The following is a 23408-nucleotide window of genomic DNA, read 5'->3' on the forward strand; positions in this document are numbered from 1 at the left end:
GGAACATCGAAATTCAGAAGGCCCCAGACTGTTTACATTTTTTACACATTTAGCTTTAGTTGGAAAAACAGACGCATTTCGTGGTGACAGGGTGGCTTTTTGGTGGCTGTTTTTCACAGTTATATCGGAGGCGTGGAGCTGTGGCTTCTGACCGGGCCGGAGGGGGCTTGGCTGGTGCCGTCGCGGGCAGGGGGAAGCTGTGTGGACGGGGAGGCAGGGGCTCCGGCAGCTGGCAGCTGGCGCCGTGTGTACTTCCCGTAGGGTTCAGCTCCTTCGGTTGACCTTTCAAGCCCAAAGCCTTTCGTGCATTTCTAAATGTGACGTTTCTTTAGCAGAAAACGCTGTGTATGTTTGCTCTTGTGGTTTGTAAAACACGCGCTGGTAACCTCGTCCATTGGTTTCAAGTCTCATTTTCGAGAGGAGGAGGCCACGTGGTGGTGGGGGTCAGGGGAGCATGCGCCACCTCTGTAATGGGACCCGGAGTCCCGGGCCAGGTGTGCCAAGGAAGAGCCTCGGGCCAGCTGCCCCAGTTCTGGAAATTGTACCTGCTGCGTGCCGCCGCTAGGGATCAGGACTGACACCCACGGAGTGTCGCGGCTCTGCGTGAGCTCGGTGACGCACTCTCAGACTATTTCTCTTTTTCTGCAACATTAAAAAAAATGCCCTCCGTTTACCGAACGTTGAGTATGTCGTCTCTATGACTTTGGAAGGTAGAATGCTGCTTCTCACGGTGTGGGGGGTGAGCGGTGGTTGGGGCCTCTCGGTCTGCGGAGGACGTGAGTTCGTCCGGTCAGTCCCCTTTGCACATCCGGGTGCCTCCCGCACCAGTCCGCGTTCTCACCGGCCGTCGACGCGGGCCACGGCCATGCACGTGGAGTTGCTCAAGGACACGCGTGTTCTTAAAGCTTTTAGGACACACGGTGCCGCACTGCCTTCCAGAAGGATCTTCCCGTTTTTCATCTACACGAGCAGTGCCTGTTTTCCTGCATCTTTGGTAAGAAAAAAGAGTAATAATGTGCATATATTTTAGTCTTTACCAAATCGTAAGCGAGAACGTGAGGAAGATATTTTTTAGAAGGCCATTCTTTATTTGTTATGATGATTTTCCAAATGATTTTTTAATCATTTTTAATCCGTACTGATTTGTCTCTTGTCGGCTTTGGCTCCCAGACAGGGCTAGGCCAAGAAGGACCAGGGTCCCAGAAAGCCACTTGCTCCAGAGACTGGCCAGAGCCAGGCACAGGAGGCCATCACGGCCGGTCCACTAGTTTGTGAGCAGGGGCTGCATGTGGTAGACACTTCCAGATGAACCTGGATGAGACAGGAAAGGGGTGACTTCCAGGCTGGCCACTCAGATCTGTGTTCTGAGGCTCGGGCAGCAGAGGACAGAAGCCGAGGCGTCACTGAGGAGTGTGGCTCAGGGTCCCTGAATGCTGAATGCTGTGTTCCAGAAGCTCTGCAGGGGTCGTCGCGTGACCCGGAGCCGCGAGGACCGAAGTGGAACAGCAGCAGGGATGGACAGGAGGACAGGTCAGTGCCGGAGCTATTGCTGAGGAAGAACCGGTGAGGGTCGGTGGCTCTGAGGACAGAAGAAAGACTGGCAAGTGTCTTTGGGGGCCAGTCGGTGGCCTGCAGGGCACCGGGGTAAACGTGGGCTGGGGGCATGGCACACGGATGGGGAAGAAGCAGGTCGCTCCTGACGCGGGAAAGCCACAGTCCAGTGCACTGAGCCAGCTGTGGAGACGGGTCAGGGCAGTGTCACCAGGGTGTCTGAGAAGAATGTTCGGGTACAGGAGCATCGGGGACGCAGAGGTCCCCTCCCTGCGTGGGAGCTTCAGCTCGGTTCAGTGAGCATTTTCGTGGCACCTCCTCTGCGCTGGGGAAGGTTTCAGAGGCGGCCTTGGAAGAGCGGAGTTCCGGTCCTCTGTTCGGCAGCTCTTGCCGGGGCACCTGGGTTGTGCCAAGCGACTTTCATTCCTGATGCTCGTTTCCAGCAGAGAGCGAGGCAGACCAACCCCCGTCCCGGGGAGCTCACGTTTTACTGCAGGGAGCAGGCCTCGTGAGAACTCGCCAGGTAGCCGTGGCTTGTGGTGGCGAATGCGAGAGCGTGTGGAGGGCAGAGGCGGTTCTGTGAAAGCACTGCGAGGGCGCACAGTCTCGCTGGCCCTCGGGGTGAGCAGGGCTTGCTGCCCAGGCTGCAGAGCTGTCCGAGGCTGGAATTTGAAGAGACCTGGGAGTGTGTGTATGGCGCCCTGAGGCCTGGGCTGCACAGTGGTCCGGGAAGGAGTCGTTGTTGGATTGGAGGCCGGGGTGCCATGCAACATGTGGGACCTGGTGGGGCGGAGGGCAGGAGGAGGCGGGAGCAGCGCCAGGGGCCGAGGGGGCCGAGGTCCTCATCCACCCGGGAGGACGGTGTTCAGAGCTAGGGCAGTTGGGGAACATTTTAACTGAACGGATTCGAGAACAGTTTACTCAGCGAGTCTTCCGGATATCTATGTGTAAAAGTAAACCTCGATCTCATACCAGACACGATTCCAGGAGGGGTTTTGAACCAAACATGAAAGATAAGACAAAGAAGCTTCTAGAAGAGGATATGGGAGACTGTCTCCGTGACCTGGAGGTTAGTGGATGTTTCTGACACAGGACCGTAAAGGAAGCGAGAGACGGGCTAGACTGCGCTGACATCGACCTTGTCTTCGTGGGCAGGTGGCGTCGCGTGAGCAAGGCCCCAGCGGGGACGGGCACCGGTGGGATGTGTAGGTGGAGGGGCTCTTCCCAGAATGTGTGAAGAGCTCCTGCAGAACAGCGAAAGGACACTGACAGATCGGTAGAAAAACCGGCGGAAGCAGCTATCCCGATGGCCGGAAGGCATGTGGAAGGGCGCCGAATGCCCTTCATCCTGGCGAGGTGCAGACTGGCTCTGCGGGCAAGGCCGGCGCGCATCCCGGGACGGCTGCAGTGGCAGGCCCGGCTGGCCTCAGCCAGCAGGTGGGAAAGGAGCCCAGGCATGGCTGAGGGTGGGGAGCGGGTGCCTACACTGTGCCCCACGGACATGCGCCCCGTGACCCCGCCGTCCTGCCTGGGCATACACAGACGCGCAGTGCGTGCGCGGAGAGATGAGCAGACGTGCTCGTGGTCGTGTTATTTGTAATCGCCGGCAACGAAATCACCCGAATGTCTGCCGCGTGTGTGGGTGCGATCTCGTGATCCGCTCGGACAGCAGACGGGCAGACAGCCGTGGAAATGACGGACGTGTAGGGGGCCGGTCTCCCGACATAAGAGTGAGGGAAGTCAGACACGCAAGAATGCACACGTTTGCGTTCTGGGTGAATGGTTCACAGCGTTCACAGCTGTCTGTTGTGGGGTGTCTGGCCAGGGATGGGGTTGTGAAGGGGGTGACGACTGGCAGAGCTGGATGTGGGCTGGGGGGCGGGGGCTGGCGGTGGGGGGAGGGGCCCCTGCACCTGTGAGTCTCCAGCGGAGGGTGGGCACGTGGAAGTTCCTCTTGATGCTGTGCTTCTCAGTGTTCAGTCTTGCAGAAAACGGAGCTTTAACAGAAGAAAGAATGAAAAGAAGGCCTTTAATTGTAGGCTTAAAACGTGTTAAAGCAGCTTTTGGGGTTGCCGATAATACAGTCTTAGACAGGCTGAAGAAGATACACCGGTATCCGCATTTTTCTAAAGCTTGCTTTAGGGGCGCCTGGGTGGCTCAGTTCTTAGGCCTCTGCCTTCAGCTCAGGTCATGATCTCAGGGTCCTGGGATCAAGCCTTGCATCGGGCTCCCTGCGCAGCGGGAGGCCTGCTTCTCCCTCCCCCATTCCCCCTGCTTGTGTTCCCTCTCTCGCTGTGTCTCTCTTTGTCAAATACATAAAATCTTTGAAAAAGAAAAGAAAGTTTGCTTTATACTGCTTCGCCTTCACAGAAGACCTACTTTCATACCCGTCCTCACAAACCAGAAGAAATCCGAAGAGGATCCCCTCGTTTCCCTCCTTAGGCCAGTGTCTCTCAGCAGAAGCTTCGGTGGCGTGTTGCGGCCAGCGGGGGAAGCTGCAGATGGGCGCAAGCGGCACGGGGGAAGCCAGAGCCCGGCCAGGGAGTGGCCAGCGCCGGGGTGGCTGGGGATCCCCAAGGGGGACCGGAACCAGCAGTCACTGGGGTACCTCCAGTCGCGAGGTGCCCCTCGTCCTTGTCCCGCAACCCCTGCCCACCACATCCCTTCCCGTCCGCTGCGGCCGCCTACAGCTTGGAAGTTGGTCCGTGGTGGTTGTGCGTTCTCGGCCCCTCGCACAGCTGCTGCTGCCTGCCGCCGCCGCTTTCCCTGCACCGTTTGCCGGGGCTCACCAAGGTGGCACTTGGGTTTTGCAGAAAGTGAAGTGTCTAGTCCACGGTCTTCCCCAGAGGAGGGCCTCCTGTCATGGCGTGGGTCTCTCTGGAGCCTGCGTGTGTCGGGATGCGCTCTCCGGACCTGCCCTCCGGACCTGCTCTCCGGTTCTCTGCTGCTGCCCCTTCTTCCGGCTCTGGGACAGTGGCCCGCACGTGCTCAGATCCCAGAAACCTGCCAGCCTGCACCGGGCCCCTCCGTGTCCACTGCCCCACGGCCCCTCCCCGTGCTCCCCTGCAGTCCTTCCCAGTGCTCTCCTCCTCCCCCGTGCTCCCCCGTGGCTTCTTTCTGTGCTCCCCCTGCAGTCCTAGTCCTCCCCTCCATGGTCCCTCTCAGTGCCCCCCTCGGCCCCTCTCTGCGGCTGCTCCCTGTTCTGGCTGCGGGTCTTCCCTTCCTGTCTCTGGGATCGTCTGAGTCTGAAGCCCACGTGTGGCCTTGGTGTGTTCCCTGTGCTCTCGCCGGCCGATAACGAGTGTGCACCCGAGGAGAGGCTTCCGTGGAACAGGCACCTGTGAGGAGTGTCTTGTGAGGTGACGGCCCCCAGAATGGGCGGTACCCGGGAGCCAAGAGGGCCCGCCCTGCTGTGACTGGGGAGGGAAGGACGCGCCCTGTCCTGGTCTCTGGGCTGCATCCTGCCCAGTAGCTCCTCTCTGCATCTGCACCCCTGGCGTGTGGCCCATTGTCTGGGCCGGAGGGGCTTCTGATGGGGTAAATGGTTTCTAGGCCCATTTTTCTTCTGGAAGGACCTAAGTCGGCTGTCTCACTTTGCAGAGCCGGGGCATTTTGGCTTTTGGGGAATGTAGACACTCTGGTTCCTTCCATTTGGTTGCGGGTCCTTGTGTTTGTGTGCTCAGTGCCCAGGGTGTGTCAGAGGAGTCCTTCGTCAGCACTGGGCAGCGTCCCTTGTCAGGTGACCCGATTCTGGAGTCCTGACGGCTACCGGTTGTAAGATCCCTCGTGGGATTCGTGCCACCAGGAAAGCAGTCAGGCCTGCCAACGTGAAGTGTCACGGTGCCGTTGACGGGGAGACACATTCCTGTTTCAGAGATGCTTTACTGCGGGGAAAAGTGCATCTTCGAATCAGATGTGGACAATGGGCGCTTTCTGTATTTGTGATAACACAGCGTTTCCCTTGCTAGTTTTGTACTGGGAGGGCTTGGGTCCGTGCGGCGGTGGGGAGGGTAGCGTCACGGACCTGGGGCTCAGGTCCGTATGGCGGCAGGGAGGGCAGCGTCATGGACCTGGGGCTCGGGTCCGACGGCAAGGGGGAGGGTAGCGTGAGGGACCTGGGGCTCCCGTCTGACAGCAGGGGGAAGGCAGTGTCATGGACTTTGGGGTCCACCGCCCCCTTTGCAGCAGCTGCCACCCCTGTGACCGTTCTCTTCTTTATCGGTGTCCCTGTCTGCGGTCCCCTGGGTTATTTTCAGGCAAATCTGAGCCCTCATGTTTATTATTTGAGGGTAGTGGTTCAGAGTGTATGTCTGAGCCAAAGGAGCCCGTTTTTTAGACTTACTCACACCTGAAAACAGGACGGGTTCGATAATGTGCGTCACCTGATAGCAGTTTCGGGCTCAGGGCCCACGGGTTGAGTGTGGTCCTCCCTAAATGGGCCCAGGGCCATCCCGAGGTGCCAGCTTCTGCCCTTCCTGGTGTGTGCCCTTCAGACCTAGAGTCAGAGGGGATGGTCAGCCCTTTCTGCAGCCGCCTTTTCTCAATACGCTTTTCAGAACATCGTACTGAAAGTCACGTCCCTCCCAAGGCTCTCAGTATCATTGGGAACATAAAACCCCAAACTGTGATTGAACGTGGATCGCCCCTTTCCTCTCCGGAGGCGAACCGACGCGGTCACGGTCATGTGCCCTGTTCGTTCGCATAGCCGCGCAGATGGCCGCGCAGATGGCCGCGGGGCCGGGTCGGTGGTGGGAGGGGCTCGCCGGGCGCGGGGCGGGGGTGTGTCCCTCGGCTGTCTTCACACCTGTGCTTGGACCTTCCAGGTGTCCGTCCCGCCCGGCGCTCTGGACTGCTGGGTGTTCCTGAGCTGCCTGGAGGTGCTGCAGAGGATCGAAGGCTGCTGCGACCGGGCGCAGATTGACTCGAACATCGCCCACACGGTGGGCCTGTGGAGCTACGCCACCGAAAAGGTGACCGTCCGACGTAGGCGTGTGTGTTGTTCTGGGCTGGGCTCCGGGGCGGGTGGCCGGAGGACGCTGTCTGGAGGAGTGTGGTTCGCTGAGTCGTCACACGGGCCGTGCCAGTCACTTCTGGGCGGTCTCACCGTCGTGAGCCACAGGATGGCTTCTTGCCAGTGTCACTCTTCGGCGGACGCCCAGCGCTCGCCCCGCTGGTGCCGAAGACGCTCTGCGCCAGGAATTGGGGCGGGGGTGGGGGGGTCAGAGAAGGGGGATGTGGCAAGCGTCGTGTAGAAATGGAAGTGGTTTCTGCCTGAGTGACAGACGGTCACCCGGTGTGTGCGGCAGATGGCCCGCCAGTGTCAGGTCGTGGGGTGCAGACTGGGCGGGATCCTCGAAAGCCTGGGCTTGTGCAGGCAGGTGAGCGGCGTAAGCCGAGACCAGCAGCCCCCGCTCACTCAGAATCGCCACGTGGGCCGTGTGAGGGCGAAATGGCCCCTGTGAGATGTGTTTTTGTGTGCAGGTGAGAATTATTCTAGGGGTTTCTTCTAGAATTTAGTCGGATTTTGACTTTTATATTCAGATTCAAACACTCTCTGCTGACCGCTGTTGCCAGTTACTTGAAATTGTGGGTTTATCTCCACAGCTAAAGTCCTTGGGCTACCTGTGTGGCCTTGTGTCAGAGGAAGGCCCTAACTCGGAGGACCTCAACAGGATTGTTGACCTTTTGGCAGGTTTGGGAGCTGAGCGCCCGGAAACAGGTGCGTTCCGGTGTGTGCAGGTGGAAGAGAGGAGAGGAGTGAGGGGGTTGGTTGTGTCGGGCGCATTTAATGCAAGTTCTAACCATGAAATCGCCCCCCTTTGGGAAGTTACACTCCTTGTTAGCTGACTACATGAGTATGTAAGATGTTACTTACCTTTTACTAACGTAAAGAAATGTTGGAAATAGTTTAAGGGGTTGGAAGGTTTTTAAAAATGCTTCTGAGTTTGTCACGGGCTTACACAAGCCCATCATGACTCTGCGGCCTGTGTGCAGTTAAGGCGCACCTGTGTCCCTCTGAATCCCAGGGGATCTAGTTTCAGAGCAGTGTGGTCGGACAAATCCTTTTACCCCATAAGCTACTCACAGGTCAGAGAGCCCTACGGAAGGAGCCTTGCCGATTCCCGCAGGTGTAAACCGAGCGGTAGGAGTGAGATATAGGCAGAGGCTGCGGCCCCGAGCACCGGGGGGACGAGTGACACTCACATTGCCGGGCTCCAGCCTGAGACACGTGCGATCGTTGCGGAAGTGATGCAATTATGAACTCTCGTCTCCCTCGGGAATGAAATACTACACGCAGGGTTTAGGGTCTGTCGTGACTGTCCTCCTCGGACAAGCACAGAGGTAGTGACGTGGGTTCAGGTGCGTGGCTGTTGGTGACTTCCCCAGGCAGCAGGTAAACCCCCGCGCTGTGGCGTTAGAGGGTGAATGTGGACTCGTGACCTCACACAGAGGGTGAATAAAGACTCTTCCTTCTTTTCGTTCAAGCCAACACAGCTCAGAGTCCTTACAAGAAACTCAAAGAGGCGTTGTCATCGGTAGAAGCTTTTGAAAAGCACTACTTAGTGAGTATGACAGACGGTGCCTGTCTACCCGGCACAACGCGGCCCCTCAAAGACTCCGCCACGCCGTGGCCTTGGGCTAGGGATGGGATGGTATTGGGGACCTCCTCCTACTGGCCTTTATGTTTCCCTGAGGTGCCCAAGGGACCCACAGGTGACAGGGGGATAGTTGTACGTGAAACGTTTGTTAATATCCCGGTGCCATAAGTAGGCCTAAGAGCATCTTTGGATATGTATAATTTTACTCCAAGTGGCATCGCCCATTCAGTACAAGAGAAATTATGAGGAATGGTAATGAATGGGTTTCTGTGTTACAAAAAAAAAAGTGCTTTAGACTCGAACCGAGGTATTGTGCTTGATTTTTACAAGATTTCGATTTGGAGAGCCCGTGGGAAGCACAGCGGGGCAGGAGCTGGGTGGGCCGGCCACACTCCCGACGCACGGGGAGTCTGGGAGCCGTTGACAGAGACTTTTTGTCCCTGTTACCCAAAACGTGAGAAAAATCGTAAAAATGTTGCCCACGTATGGAAAGTACCTTGAGAAGTTAAATATTCTCTGCCCGCTGAGTTCGTGTTCAGTTCTTACTACGCTTTGTGACTTATGTGCAAGTGAACGACTTTGTATAAATGACACGTTCCGTAAAAACACAAACGCAGATGCGAGGTGAATAGTAATGTCGAGAACAAGGTCTTCTGCTTCGGCTTCGGTGAGTCCGTGTCAGATTTGTCCGGTGGTGACGTTCGGGCTGACGCGGGCGTCTCCTTTCCCACAGGACCTGTCCCACGCCGCCATCGAGATGCACACGAGCATCGGGAGGACCCGCTCCGCCAGGCTCGTCGGGAAGGACCTGGCAGAGTTTTACATGTAATTGACCGTGCACGCTTCTCGGGTTTCAGACATGTCTCGGGTGCAGTACGAGAGGGTGTGTTGCGTGTGGGGTCACTGTAAAGGTTCATAAACGTGTAGAGTGAAAACTGTAGGACCTGTCAGCCCGTCGGCATCAGCTTTGTTTCTCCATTTCTCCTGAAAACCAGATGCAGAGAGTGTCAGCTTGTCGCTTACCATCTGCCACTGATCTTTGTGCTTCTTTTATTTAATTAAACTAATGTAATGCACCTTTTTTTAAAAGATAATATTTACTTACTTGACAGAGATCACAAGTAGGCAGAGAGGAAGGCAGAGAAAGAGGAGGAAGCAGGCTCCCTGCTGAGCAGAGAGCCCGATGCGGGACTCGATCCCAGGACCCCGAGATCATGACCTGAGCCAAAGGCAGAGGCTTAACCTGCTGAGCCCCCCGGGCGCCCCACTGTAATGTACTTCTGTATGCAGGTGATAGGTAGTAATACAGTTTTATTTAATGAAAGGATTGGGAGGAAATAGGAGTTTTTTTCCAGTGGCATAAACTGGGATGCAGATTCTGAAATAGTCTCTCCTGGAGCATTTTCTCGGGTTCGTGTCACTTGCCTCCTGGGCAGATGGAAAGCCTGGAGGTCAGCGATTACAGTCCCTGCGTGTGCTCTGTGTGCACGAGTTCTGGGGCTGAGGTGGCGAACGTCGCCCGGCTCGCCCCAGCTTTGGGGTTGGGTGCTGGAGAGAAGATTCAGAACTTAGCGTTTTTCTCACGGGTTTGATAAAATCAGCCTGTCGAGAAGAAAGCCTGGCTGGTAGTGTAATTGCCGTTCAGAACCCTGGAAAGGAATAGAAACTCGAAGGGAGAAGATGTTTAAGTCTTCTCAAGCGTGTGCTTGAAATGCTGTCTTGACATCTATCATTAAAGTAATTTTATTAGCTCAGACCAGAAGAATAATTTGACCGATACAAGTGGCTGCGGGGGGATTCGAGTAGCATCTGCGTGAACTTGCTGGTTTCCCAGACGTGGTTGGGGCAGCTGACCAGTCACATGCCCGGTGATGGGCAGTCAGGGCTCGGACTGGCGCAGCCGAGTGTCCATGTGGGGAAACGGAGGCGCGTTCAGTCCGTGGAGCAGAGGGCTGTGTCCTCCGCTGCTGGGAGCTGAGCCCGTGTGGACGCCAATGCGGTTCCGAGCCCGGGAGCCCCAGGGAATGGCACTGGCGAGCTCATCCGAGCCTCGGGTCCTGGTTCCAGCTTGCCGCAGACTCGCGGAGGGGCTGCTGGCCTCCGTCTCAGGGGGCTGAGGGATGGCCTGGTGGGCCCCTGCTCTGGAACATGAGAGTCTTCGGCCACAGACAGTAACAGGAAGAATCGAAGCTTCTGACCCCTTTGAAACGCGGGCACATAGAACTCTCATCTCTCTGAGAGTGGCGCAGAGCACAGAGGGGTGTCCCCCCAGGGAGCCCAGAAGGGGCGAGCGCTGGCTCTGTGTCGGCCTCCAGCCACGCGCTCAGTGGCGGCCCTGCGGGGGGCACGGGTCCCGCGTGTCCCTGAGGCTTTGGCCGGCTCTCCTCAGTTGTGCCTTAAACTTGGTTTTGTTCTGGGTGGCTTGACGGTTGAAATCGGGACTGGAAGATCCTCTCTTGGGTGTCGGGTGTGGCTCTTTAAACTCTTCGTGGTTCTCCGGAATGCTCTGACGGCTGCTCAGGGCTGCTGGCCTGGGTTTCCGAGTCGTTCCCAGCTGCACTCGCGGTCGGGCCGTCCGGACCGCGCTGTGCGGCACCGGGTGCAGACGTCAGGCTCCCCTGGCTGCGGGGCTGTGTCCCTGTGCACAGGCCCCACCTTGCTCTGCCCTTGGCGCTCTTGTGGTTCAGCTCGAGATGCTGAGCGGTGGCCTTTACCTCCCCCTGCTGAGATTCCCCGAGGAAGCTCTGCGGCGAGCGTTGGATGCCGGGCGCACCGTGAGGGCCGAGCACGAGCCCGGCTGTCGGGTCGGCTTGCGCGCACCCCTCCCCTGGGAGCGTCAGGGAAGGACCGGGATGGCGCGGTGTCGTGGCGTGCACGTGTAGAAGGTGGCGGGCCAGTCATGATGACCATGAACCGTGACGGAAGCTCCTGTTTGTCGATTTGCAAGGAGGAAGAAGTCTCCACAGAAGGCGGAAGTCTATCTTCAAGGAGCACTGAAAAATTACCTGGCCGAGGGCTGGGCGCTCCCGATCACGCACACGAGGAAGCAGCTCGCCGAATGTCAGAAGCATCTTGGGCAGACCGAGAAGTATCCTTTAAATGTGGCGTTGCCGTGCGGTGGGAGACGTGCTGTCTGTCTGTGCTCGGCAGCGGCGCCCACGGGAAGTGTTCCGTAAGCACCTCGTGGAGGGAAAAGCCTGCCTTGTGCTGCTGTCCCGTGTCATGCGCAAGTGAGGTGCCTCGTCCACATGTCCGGCCTCTCTCTGAGTTCCTCCTAACAGAGACAGAAGGGAGAGTCCCCACCGGGCTGCCCCTGGAGGCCCTGGGGACCGTGGAGCCGCAGGCGCCCACGCGGGTGGGGTCCTCTTCCCAGACCCCTTGACTCTCCCCTCAGCTACCTTCAGACCAGTAGCCTTCTGGCCGGCGATGAGCACCTGCCGGGGAAGGAGCGGAAGCACTTCTGCCAAGAGATACTCAGCTTTGCCAGCCGCCGCACGGACAGCCCAGGTCAGATTTTTGTTTGTTGACGTCGAAACCTAGTTCTCGTGCGGCGTTCTGTTCGTTTCGGTGCGGTGTGGTGAGTCTGGAGCTCTGCAGGGGCTCCCTGTGCACCCCCCCCCCGGACAGGTGCACTCTTCCCCCGCCCACCGCCCCTCTGGCGACCACCGCTTTGTTCCATACTTAGGAACCTGTTGTTTTATTTGTTCCTTTGTTTTGCTTCTTGAATTCCACGCACGAGTGAGAGCCCATGGCATCTGTCCCTTGTCTTTCTGAGAGAGACGCTGCTTTACTGGCCGACTGCCCAGGTCAGCGTGATGTTCCGACTCCTTGTTGTGAGATTCCAGGTGCTCTGGGAAGCTGGAAGGGCTGCCCCAGGGTGTGCTGCTCACGCACCGGCTCGACTGAGCAGCGCTGCACCAAACCTGCGTCTGCTGTCTTGCTACTGGGCTTTCCATGACCTACACCGCGTGTCACACGTCACCCTGGGGCCGCCTCACATGGCCTTCCGAGGCCAGGGGCGCCCCCAGTCCCCCAGAGAACAGGGTTCTTGCTTGAGCTGCTCGTGGCCCATGTTCCAGTGTCCCTCAGCGACTCAAAAAACGTGTCTGTGAATGACATTTGCTGGAGGCCGGTCTGGGACCACACGCCACCTCAGAGTGCTCCACCTCGGCTCTCTTTTACCTTAGAACATTCCTTCCGTTTTACTGAGTAGAATTCACCCATTTGCAGCGTACAGTTCAGTGGCTCTTCGTGTCGTGCGGCCGTCACTCTATAGTCAAGTCTAGAACATTCTTGTCCCCACAAAGGAAGCGCCATACTTATTTCTTCCCAGCCTTCCTCCCCGCCAGCCCCTGGCACCTTCCACCTGTCTCGTGTAGGTGGAACCATACCGTAGTGTCCTTTGTGTCCTGCTCTGTCACCAAGCATCACAGTGTCGAGACTCACCATGTCAAAGCCTGGGTCAGTCTTCATTCGTCTTTATGGCTGAGCATCGGTCTGTTGTGTGGACGGACCACACGCTGTTTACCCATTCAGCTGTGTGACATCTGGGTTGTCAGATGCTGACTTTGTAAGAGACATCGGGCCAGTTAGCTTGAGCGTCTCCTCATAGGAGCATCCCCCAGGAAGGTAGGTCTGAGTGGCCCAGGTTTGGGCTAACGGTTTGGCAGGTATATTTCATAGATGGTGCTGTGTGGGGGGCTCAGCTCACGTGACATTCAGCTCCTCGTGTACCGTTAAACCAGAAGATAAAGTTTAAAGTCGTTCCTGCCTCGGTCCCCTTGGGCTGCTGTCTCAGAGTGCCGCGAAATGGGTGCTTGAACAACAGCATGACTGTTCCCGGCTCTGGAGGCTGGACGTCCGAGGTCAAGGTGCCGGCATAGTCGGTTTCTGATGCTGTGTCCCCTCCTGACTTGCCCTGATGTGGCCGTGGGACGGACAGAGACAGACATGGGCTTGGGCTGGGGACGGCCGAGAGGAGATCGAGAGGGAGCGCTCTTCTGTCTCCTCAGATAAAGACACGAACTCCTCCTGCCCAGGCGTCTCCCAGAGGACCGGCTGCATGCACTGGGGGTTGGGACGCCCATTTCCCCGGCACGGCCCCTGGCAGTCACTGACTCCCTCCCTGACTGCCAGTGCTTCCAAAGACGTGGCCTTAGGTAGCGGGGTCACGGACCGCGGGGGTGTTGCACCCTCACGCCGAGCCGTCTGCGTGGCCTTCTCAGGAGCAGATAGCACTGGCTGGTCTTTTTAGAGTCTTACATGTGCCCCAGCGGTCGTTGGTAGAGCCGTGGACCGTGTCTGCTTTATGTGACGTGTGTGTGAGCCTGGGCACACGTGTTTCTCCTGCCAGTGTCCCTCGAGGTCTCCGTACGGATAAGACACTCTGTGATGTCCGCGTCCACACTGGTCTCTGCGAGTTCTGCCTTTAGTAGATTTGTGTTCAAAAACGCCAACCAGTCTGGCGGCCTCGTGGATCTCAGCAAGCCGGGTGCTTACAGAAAGGAGGCCAGAGAGGGCAGCGGGCTGTTCCTCCTTAGTAACTGCGGGGCTAGGGCCTCACTGCCCTCTTGGGGTCCGGGAGGCAGGGCTCCCCACTTCATTGGCTGACTTCATAGGCTGGCAAGCACCTGGCTTGATTTCCGGATATATGGGGGGAACATAGACACTGGATATATGAGGGGAACAAGTAGACGTACTTGCTAATTTCTTTACGTAGGTGGGAAAGGGGTGGAATTCTCTGGAGCAGCTCCAAGAATCAGACTGTTGACAAATACGGATTTGAAATTCAGGTGTTAACGAACCTGGTTTCTCTTAGGTTTGCCAGAACAGAGCGTAGCTGAATCTCTTCAGACTTTGTGATTTCCGGGGGCCTCTCTAAGATCGAGGTTATGGTCTACCTTTGACGGGGTAGCGTGTTCTGGTGTGTGAAGATGCTGTGGGGTTGGGAGGCTTGCGTCCGTCTTCTTTTGACTAGCCCGGCCCGTTGGCCTGTCGTGTTGGGCGTGCTCTGGCAGGTCCCCCGGGGAGACCAAGGCCCTGCCGGCTGGAGGCGGTCTAGAGCGAGCCATGGCGAGTAACTCGTGGTGATGTGCGTTTGTAGGTCAGAAGATCGTACTCCCTCTGCATTGTTTCGCATACCTGCGAGACCTCCATTTTACCCCTTCCAGCGCCGTGGTCCACGTGGGCGGCGTTCTCTCCGTGGACATAACCTTGTGCAGCCGGATGCCCATCCCCGTCCGCGTGGAGCACATCGCCATCAACGTCCACTTCAGCGTCGAGAAGAACAGCTGCCGGAAGACGGCCGAGTGGCTCTCCAAGCACAAGACGGCCAACGGGGTCATTACCTTTCCAGTGGAGACCTCGCCCCTCCCCGCCACCCAGAACAGCTTGCCGGCGCTGGAGCTGTACGAGATGCTCGAGAGGAGTCCCTCTGACAATTCCTTGACCACGACAGGGATCATATGCAGAAACGTCCACCTGCTGCTGAGAAGGCAGGAGAGCAGCACTTCTTTGGAGACGCCCTCCGGCGTGGCTCTGGAGGACGGGGCCCACGTGCTCAAATGTAGCGACGTGACCCTGGAGCCGGGGGCCAACAGGATAACGTTCAGGACGCAGGTATGTGGGGGCGCGCGCGACTTTGAAGGCGCTCGGGAAGGGTCTCGAGCTCGCCAGGGCTGTTGGCGCTGTGCCTGACCCTGGCTTTTGTGTATATCCTCACCGACAAATACGCTGAGATTTTTACGAGATCCTTGATGTTACGACAGCTCATAAATTTTGAAAGACGTTCTTAACGTGGGTAATTATTTTTGTTCTCACTGGACTTAGAGTTTTTTTTCCTCTGTGTTAAAATATACCTTTATTTGTTCAAATGACCCTTCAGAGGAGGTGGCCCAGTTCTGCATTCCACTTGGTGGCTTTCCTTTTGTGGGCCACATGGATGTGGAACAGCGGCTCGGGGCCCGCTCTGATACCCGCCTCCCCTCGGCGCGCCCTGTGAGTCCTGCTGACCAAGGAGAGCTTGGCTGTGGTCACAGGCTCAGTGGCTGAGGCTCGATGCAGGGCTCAGAGCCCGTGCCGAAGGTCCTGTGAGACGCTTTGCGGAAAACAGTGCCACAGATGACGTGTATGAAATTGAAAACACGTCCTTGGAAGCAGAAAGGCAGTTTTAAGCATCCGTTACTGGGAAGACCCCCGTGAGAGACTCAGAGGGCGCTGGCGGACAGCCCACGCGCCGGGGTGGGGGCCCAGAGCCGCAGGGTAGGCGGGAGAGGGGGAGAGCAACGGGCATTTCCCAGAGACGGGGGCGCAGCCTCCCCTGGGAAGCCTGGCACAAGGGCGGGGGCTGACCATTGCAACACGCGACTTTGACCCTAGGCCAAGGAGCCCGGAACATACACGCTGCGGCAGCTGTGTGCCTCTCTGGGCCCGGTGTGGTTCGCCCTGCCGCACCTCTACCCGCTGGTGCAGTACGACGTGTACTCGCAGGAGCCGCAGCTGCTTGTGGAGCCGCTGGCCGGTGAGTGCGCCCCCCGCGCAGGTGAGCCCCGTCCCGAGCGCTGCCCTTGGGTCGGGTCCGAAAGTCGGGAGGAGTTGGTGGAAGCAGATTAGTGACCCCACGTGGCACTCGACGTGTCAGACACTAGTGAGTGAGTTTCTCGGTCTCGGGCTGAGTGGGATGTACTGTTTGGCTCGTTTCTTCCATTCGGGAAGAAATTCAAGGAGGGTACTTTATTTCTATTTAATCTCTCCATGGTCCCTCCTGTTCTGATTTTCGGAGTCTCCCACGGCTACTGGGAAAGGCCCTCAGATGCCGGACAGCCCCTCAGACGGTTCCGTCGGGAACGCTCGTGAGAGGAGCCGGGCACCGCTGCTCGAGGGCCTGGGACGCCCCGAGCCAGGCCAGGGACTGGCCGTCCACGGTCCCCCACTCCCGTTCTCGCTTGTGCATCCCCTTCCCCTCACCTGTCCGCTCCTCCTCCTGGTTCCCATCTCTTGCCTCCTCGCTTCTGCCTGTCCTGGCGCGGAACTCTTGGCAGCTCAGCTCCTCTCCGCCCCTTGTTCCTGTCTAGGGAAGGCAGTAGCCACCCCATCCGCCTGGCGGTTTCTGAACCAAAGGTCCGGAAGGCCTAACCTGACAAGCCTAGACACAGTTCAGAGTAACATGGATAGGACATTCGATTCTGTTAGTCTCTTCTTCCGTGTTCTTTGCTTCTCCCTCACTGACGTATCGGCAGGTGAATTCAGAGACATGCCTGCCCCCGGGAGCCCCAACTCTGTCTTCGGTGCCGATAAGACTCGGGGCCTCTCGTTCCCAGCAGGCGTGCCCGCAACTCTGCATCCGTGCGACCGAGATGAAAAGCGGGGCTGGTGGTGTGGAACTGGGAGTGAAACGTGGACTATTTACAGGGGACAGGTCTGCTGTGACAAGCAGCAGAGCGCCCTTGTGACCTCGCCCGAGGCCCTCCGTCAACTGACCGTGGTGCTGACTGCTGTCTTCTTCCCTTCAGATAGCCTTTTGGCTGGTATTCCTCAGAAGGTAAAGTTCACTGTCACTACTGGCCATTATACGGTAAAAAACGGGGACAGCCTCCAGCTGAGCAACGCAGAAGCCATGCTGATCCTGTGTCGCGCGGAGAACAGAGCAGTGATCTACTCCAACACGAGAGGTGAGGCGGCCGTCTCCTGGCGAAGGCGGACTCTCGCCGCTGTCCCGCGCCGTGAGGGTGTGAGGCGGCCATGATCTCCGACGGTGTCTGAGGACCGCTTCGCCCTACAGCTCTTTCATGGCCACATCCTGCCTTTCACTGGGCTGGGAGCCTGACCCTGGGCAGGCCATCGTATCTGGGATGGAGGGCTGGTGTAGGCCTGGAGGCCAGGCGGGGCTGACCTTGCTAAGGGCTTATAACGCAGCATCACGGACTGGCCCCCTGCTCCAGGAGGGCGCCTTGCCAGCCTGCAGTCACCTGCTCCCTCCCCAACCCCCTCACCAAAAAGGGGAAGTGAATCAGCCTTTTTAGGTGCTGGCCAGAAGCCCTAGAAGAGTCCCGTGTCCCCTGGTGCCCAGGCATGAGGGATGGAGAAGGAAGGCTGCTGCTCCCCTTCTGGGTGGGCGCCGCTCTGCGGGGGGAATGGAATGGGATCATGTCATGCAGGGAAACACACAGCCCGTGGCGGGCCACACAGAAAGTGTCCCTTTTCTGTCTTCGGGCTTAGTGACCGTTTCTGGCCTCCAGGCCGCCGGCTTATGCAGTATCACTGCCTGAGAGGGTTTTGTTCCTCATTTTCCGGCCTCTGCTCGCCCACTTTCATCCTTCCTGGATAAGCTCTTGCCGGTGCGCGGGAGCACTGGGAGCTGGGCGGGAGCGACTCTGCTGGGCCCGTCACTGCCAGAAGGACGAGGAGCAAGGACACCCACGGAACGTGTTAGAAGTGACTTTCTCTCTCTTTCCTAGAAAAGGCTTCTGATGTGCTGCTCCGGGTCCAGTCGTCTGACAAGGTCACGAGCATCAGTCTGCCCGCTGCTCCTGCCTACCACATGATTGAATTTGAACTGGAAGTTCTGTCTTTACCTTCAGCTCCAGTAACGGGAGGAGAGAGCAGCACGCTGGGGACGACAGAGCCCCACAGGAAGCAGAAGGACACACAGAGAGCTGGCCACTGCATGGCTACCACGGACCACAAAGTAAGGAGGGGCCACGAGGGTGCTGCCCGTGCTCGCGGCCTTTGCCGTCGTGCTTCTTCGAGAGACAGTACCCAAGAGATGCCCTGTGTCTAAGTGGCAGATTTCCTGTTCCTGACTCCACATTCTGTCGTTGGGTTGGGCATTGGTCTCTTTGAATCCTCCTTCTTAGATAAAGGGTACACTTGCAAGGACAAAGACAGGCAAGCTCTAAGTTTTCTACACCAACTCAAGAGGGCAGGACCGTTTATTGTAGGAGATAGGATGTTTTCCTAGAGTGGGGAAGTCAGTTTGGGTCTGTAGTCCATTTGTCTTGGTACATAGGCTCGTGTGACTTCTGTGTCCGTGTGCTTCGGTTTCCGTCCACTGAAACGTCACATCGAGCTTGGCAAAGAGGAAGCGCTGTCATTTTATGCTTTGATGTTGGTATTTATTAACAGTTATTTGAAAGATCGGGACTTTGGTCCCAGAGCCACAGTCCTTAGCTCAAGGAATGTGTCACGACCATTGTGCTTCTTCAGCTTTGTCCACGTCTTATAACATGAATGTCAGTTCTGAGAGCCTTTCACCCAAAGGTAGAACTGTACACTCGCGGTCCCACAGAACTGTGCGTATTGCACTTTAAAAAGCTGCTGCCTGTGTGTCTGGCTTCCAGTCACCGTGAATCTAGGGCCTGAGATCCTCCCCTCCAGGACAATGACAAGTCTTGGCACACCTCTCAGTTGCTAGAAGGGATTAAAAATTCAGCAAGTCCTGACAGCACATAGGTTTGGAGCAACAGCCCAGGACTGGGACAGGAGTGAATGGAGAGGCTCGCCTCCCACACCAGGGGCTGCTCCTTTCAGACCGGGGCGGCGGTGGTGCCATCGGCTGTGGAGACACAGAGTCCAGCAGGACGAAGAAGCAGAGGCGTATGTTCCAGGAATGGAAGAACAAGCTAAAGCCTTGTTCTAAGGGAAAAATCTTAATCTTAGGGATAGAAATCCCTTGTTCTAAGGGAAAAATCTTAATGAAATGGAGATGAGCAGTTACCTGAAAAAGAGTTCAAAGTCATGCTCATGAAGATGCTCATCAAATGGGAGAAAAATGGATGAACACAGAACTTCAGTAAGGAGATGGGAAGTAAAAGAACGTACCAGATCGAAGTCACAGAGCACAGCTGACTGAAATACAGTGTAGATGAAGCAGAAGAAAGGACCAGACAGTTCGAAGTCAAGGAGTGGTGCTCAGAGCAGCAAAAAGAAAAAAGAATGAAAAAAAAAAAAGCAAAGATAGCTTAGAGACTAATAGGACAGCATCAGACAGACTAATGCTTGGATCACTGGGCTTCCAGAAGAAGATGGAGAGAAAAGGTCAGAAATCTCCTTGAAGAAGTAATGGCTGAAAACTTCCCTAATCTGGAAAAGGGAAGTTTTTCTAGATGTCTAGAAAAACATCTAGACATCTAGATGCAAGAAGCCCAGAGTGTTTCAAATAAGAGGAACCCAGAGAGGCCCACACCAAGACACTTTACAATTCCATGTCAAAAATTGAAGACCAGGAGCGAATCTTAAAAGCAGCAGATGAGGGTAGGGAAGGTCGTGGAAGGAGGATAAATCAGCAGCGAGAGAAAAACAGATTATCACGTACAAGGAAACCCCCTAAGTCTCTCAGCGGATTTTTCAGCAGAAACTCTGCAGGCCAGAGAGAGTGGCATGAGGTACTCAGTGCTGAAAGGAAAACCTCTAACCAAGATAACTCTACCCAGCGGCAAAGCGATCATTCGGAAGTGAAGGAGATATAAAGTGTTTTCTGGAGAAACAAAAGCTAAAGGAGTTCATTACCACTAACCCGGCCTTCAAGGAATGTTCTTCTTTAAGCTGAAAAGAAAAGGTGTTCACAAGAGCATGTGTGAAAGAATAAATCTCACCGGAAAGTTGAATATATAGTAAAAGTAGTGGGTTAAGCACTTACAAAGCTAGGATGAAGGTTAAAAGACACAGTAAGTAAAAATAACTATGATTATAATAGTTAAAGAACACACAGATAAAAGAATGTACAGTGGGACATCAAAACATCAAATGTGGGGGTGAGGGAGAGTAAAAACGTTGAGCTTTAGAAACTTAAGCTATTATCAACTTAAAATAGACTGTTACAAACATAAGTTGTTATACGTAAGCCTCATGGTAGCTGGCCACAAAGCAAAAACCTGGGGCAAACCTACAAAAGATAAAGAAACACAAGCATACCACCTGAGAAGGTCATCACACCACAAAGAAGAAAGCAGAGAAGAAGAAAGGAGCAGAGAGGAGCTACAAAAAATGTCTTAGTGGTGCCAAGAAGGGGCGCCTGGGTGGCTCAGTGGGTTAAGTGTCTGTCTTCAGCTCAGATCAAGATCCCAGGAGCCTGGGATCCAGCCCCACATCAGGCTCCCTGCTCAGTGGGGAGTCTGCTTCTCCTTCTGCCCACTGCTTCCCTGCTTGTGCTTGCTCTCTGTCAAATAAATAAAATAAAAATTAAAAAACTGTCAGAAAACAATGAATAAAAATGGCAACAAGCACATGCCCTCTTAGCAATTACTTAAATGTAAGTGGACTAAGTTCTGCAATCAAGAGACAAGGAGTAGAACGGATAAAAAAATCTAAGACCCGTCTATATACTGCTTACATGAGACGCACTTTTGTCACAAGGACACACACAGACTAAAGTGAAACCAAAACCTAAAGGAGCCAAAAGAAATGTGGAGCAGCTATACTTCTGTCAGATAAGACAGACTTTGAAGCAAAGACTGTAACAAGAGACGAGAGTGTAACATAACAATAGCAAGGTCAGTCCCGCAAGATGGAACATTTATAGATATTTATGCAGCCAACACAGGAACACCTAAATATGTAAAGTAAGTACGAGCAGACCTAAAGGGAGAAATAGACAGCAGTACGATAGAGAGGAATTTAATATCCCATTTACATCAATGCATAGATCATCTAGACAGCAAATCAGTAAGGAAATACTGGCCCTAAGTGACACATTAGAGCAGATGGACGTAACAGATATTTACAGAACATTCGTCCAAAGGCAGCAGAAGACACATTGTTTTCAAGTGCACAGGGAGCATTTCACCAGGATAGATCACATATTGTGCCGCGAAACAAGTCTTAACAAGTTTACAGGAGTCGAAATCACATGATGCCTCTTTTCTGAGCCCAACAATAGGAAACTAGAGATTAATTACATGAAGAAAACTGGAAAATTCACAAATATGTGGGGATTAAACCACATGCTACTGAACAACTGGTTGGCCAAAATAAAAACTAAAGCGAAATCACAGCCTACCCTGAGGCAGACGAAAACGGAAGTGTAACATACCAAAATGTATGAGATGCAGCAAAAGCCGTTCTGAGAGGAATGTTCGTAGCAATACAGGCTTACTTTAAGAGGGAGAGTCTCAAACAACCTCATTTTACACCTTAAGGAGCTAGAAAAAGAAGAAAAAAGTGGGTTCAAAGCTAGAAGGTAAGACCTGAAACCATAAAGCTCCTAGAAGACTTACGTGGTAAGCTCCTTGATACTGATCTTGGCAGTGGTTTTACGGATCTGACAACAAAAGCAAAAATGAACTATTGAGACTACGTCAACCTAAAAAGCTTTGGCACAGCAGAGGAGACAAAATGAAAAGCCAGCCTACAGAAGGGGAGAAGATACTTGCAAATCATATATTTGATGGGGTGTTCATACCCAAAATACAAAATGGACTTTCTAACTCAGTAGCAGAATCCCCATGGTCTGATGAACGCACATGCAGAAGATCGGTGTATTTTCCCGAGACGACGTGCAGATGTTGGACATCACTAAGGTTGGTGAGGATGTGGAGAAAGGGGAACCCTTGTGCCCCGTTGGCGGGAATGCAGACTGGGCAGCCACTCGGGAGAACCGGATCGAAGGGTCCTCGGAACGTTCTAGAACTGCCCTAGGACCCAGCAGTGTCACTACTAGGTGTTTGCCCAAAGAAAATGAAAACAGCTGCTTGAAAAGTGATCTGCATGACCCGTTCGCTGCGGCAGCGTTTCAGCAGCCGGATGCCTTGGCTTTTCTGTTTCATACCCATTGTTGTGTGGCATGACTGGGTAATTCCTTTCATTTTGCAGTAGTTAGTCATTGTTCACGTCATCGTGCCCGAACGGCGGAAAGCACTTTGTCCCCGGGCACCCAGCCGTCGGAGTGGGAAGTGCGAGGGGGTCCTGGGGCTGCGGGCGCCGAGACCGCGCCGTGTCTCACGGCTGGCCGGCCGCTCCCGTGTTGATTTTTCTTGTCTGTGTACGTAGCTCGATATTTCTCCTTCGTGCACGTGACTCACGGGGGTTTGCTTTCTGAAGAAGAGGTGGTGAGGCCGTCCTCCCGTCCAGGACGTCGGCTGCCACTGCTGGCCTGGGTGGACGGTGTGGTGGCGGCCATGGCCGGGCCAGGGGTTTGAAGGTGCGTCCCCGTGTTTCTCCTCAGGTGTCCATCGACTGTCCATGGTCCATCTACTCCACCGTCATCGCTCTGACCTTCAGCGTGCCCTTCCGGACCACGCACTCGCTTCTGTCCGCCGGGACACGGTAAAGGCGGGCTTGGGGTCCCGGTCCCGGGCCAGGCTGTCCCGCGTACATACCTTGCCACTCAGAGCTTGGCCTTGGGGACACTGAGCCAGCTTTCTTCCCCATCCTGATGCTGTGGTCCGCTCGTGTGGGTTCTCGGGGCTGCCCTGTAGCTCCACAGCAGCCCGTCCGTGGTCAGGTGTCCCCAACAGTCTCAGAAGTGACCGTGCGCTGTCGGTTTGTAACATGTGGGATCCAAACCAAGTCCCCGTTTGATGAGGAGATCCTTTTTCTTTCTTTCTTTTTTTTTTTTTTAAAGATTATTTGGCAGAGAGAGAGCACAAGTAGGCAGAGAGGCAGGCAGAGAGAGGGGGAAGCAGGCTCCCCGCCGAGCAGAGAGCCCGATGTGGGGCTGAATCCCAGGACCCTGGGATCATGACCTGAGCCAAAGGCAGAGGCTTAACCCACTGAGCCCCCCAGACTCCCCGATGAGATCGTTTTGCATCTCTCAAGCCGGTGGCCCGCTGCTGAGCTCGGTTCAGTCCTCTAGAGGGAAGGCCCAGCATTCTGAATTTGGTTGCGTTCTTGGGGGTTCGTGTTTCTTGGTTCCTCTGCCGGCTGCTCGATATGTCTGGGTGGGGTTTTTCAGCCTCGGCACCGTGGACGCTGTGGGTCCGCGAACTCGTCCTTCCTGGGCTTGGGGGGCGGGCCCACACACTGTAATGCTCAGCAGCACCCCTAGCTCCCGTCTTAGTCCAGTGGCCTCGCATCCTCCCCCCGCCGTTGTGACAACGAAAGATCTACCTCGAGATGCCGTGGGATATCGCCCCCGGGATATGCCTCCTGTTGAGAAGCTCTCAGGGCTCTCGAAGCCTCACGCACTAGAATCTGACTCAGCCTTTGGACCAGACGGTTTGGGGGGGAGCCCCGTGCTGTGTCCGTCAGCTTTGGGAGGCAGCGTCTGCTTGTCCCACCGCCACTGACGGTGGGCGCCGACCCTGGGCTCAGTGCGGCATGTGG

General features: G+C 55.7%; 1 protein-coding gene across 2 annotated transcripts in view; it reads left to right on the forward strand.

Annotated features, from left to right (window-relative positions):
• Positions 1 to 23408, forward strand: part of TRAPPC10 (trafficking protein particle complex subunit 10) — a 78466-nt gene that overhangs the window by 45635 nt on the left and 9423 nt on the right. For both annotated transcript variants that reach the window (XM_046003804.1, XM_046003805.1), the window contains exons 8-18: positions 6375 to 6521; positions 7156 to 7270; positions 8038 to 8114; positions 8884 to 8975; positions 11098 to 11238; positions 11545 to 11657; positions 14254 to 14768; positions 15528 to 15669; positions 16661 to 16819; positions 17606 to 17835; positions 22309 to 22409. In XM_046003804.1, the coding sequence (XP_045859760.1) occupies positions 6375 to 6521; positions 7156 to 7270; positions 8038 to 8114; positions 8884 to 8975; positions 11098 to 11238; positions 11545 to 11657; positions 14254 to 14768; positions 15528 to 15669; positions 16661 to 16819; positions 17606 to 17835; positions 22309 to 22409 (1832 nt within the window). The remainder of the gene's footprint in view (positions 1 to 6374; positions 6522 to 7155; positions 7271 to 8037; positions 8115 to 8883; positions 8976 to 11097; positions 11239 to 11544; positions 11658 to 14253; positions 14769 to 15527; positions 15670 to 16660; positions 16820 to 17605; positions 17836 to 22308; positions 22410 to 23408) is intronic.

This window comes from Meles meles, chromosome 4, assembly GCF_922984935.1.
Source record: "Meles meles chromosome 4, mMelMel3.1 paternal haplotype, whole genome shotgun sequence".
NCBI classification, from domain to species: Eukaryota; Metazoa; Chordata; class Mammalia; order Carnivora; family Mustelidae; genus Meles; species Meles meles.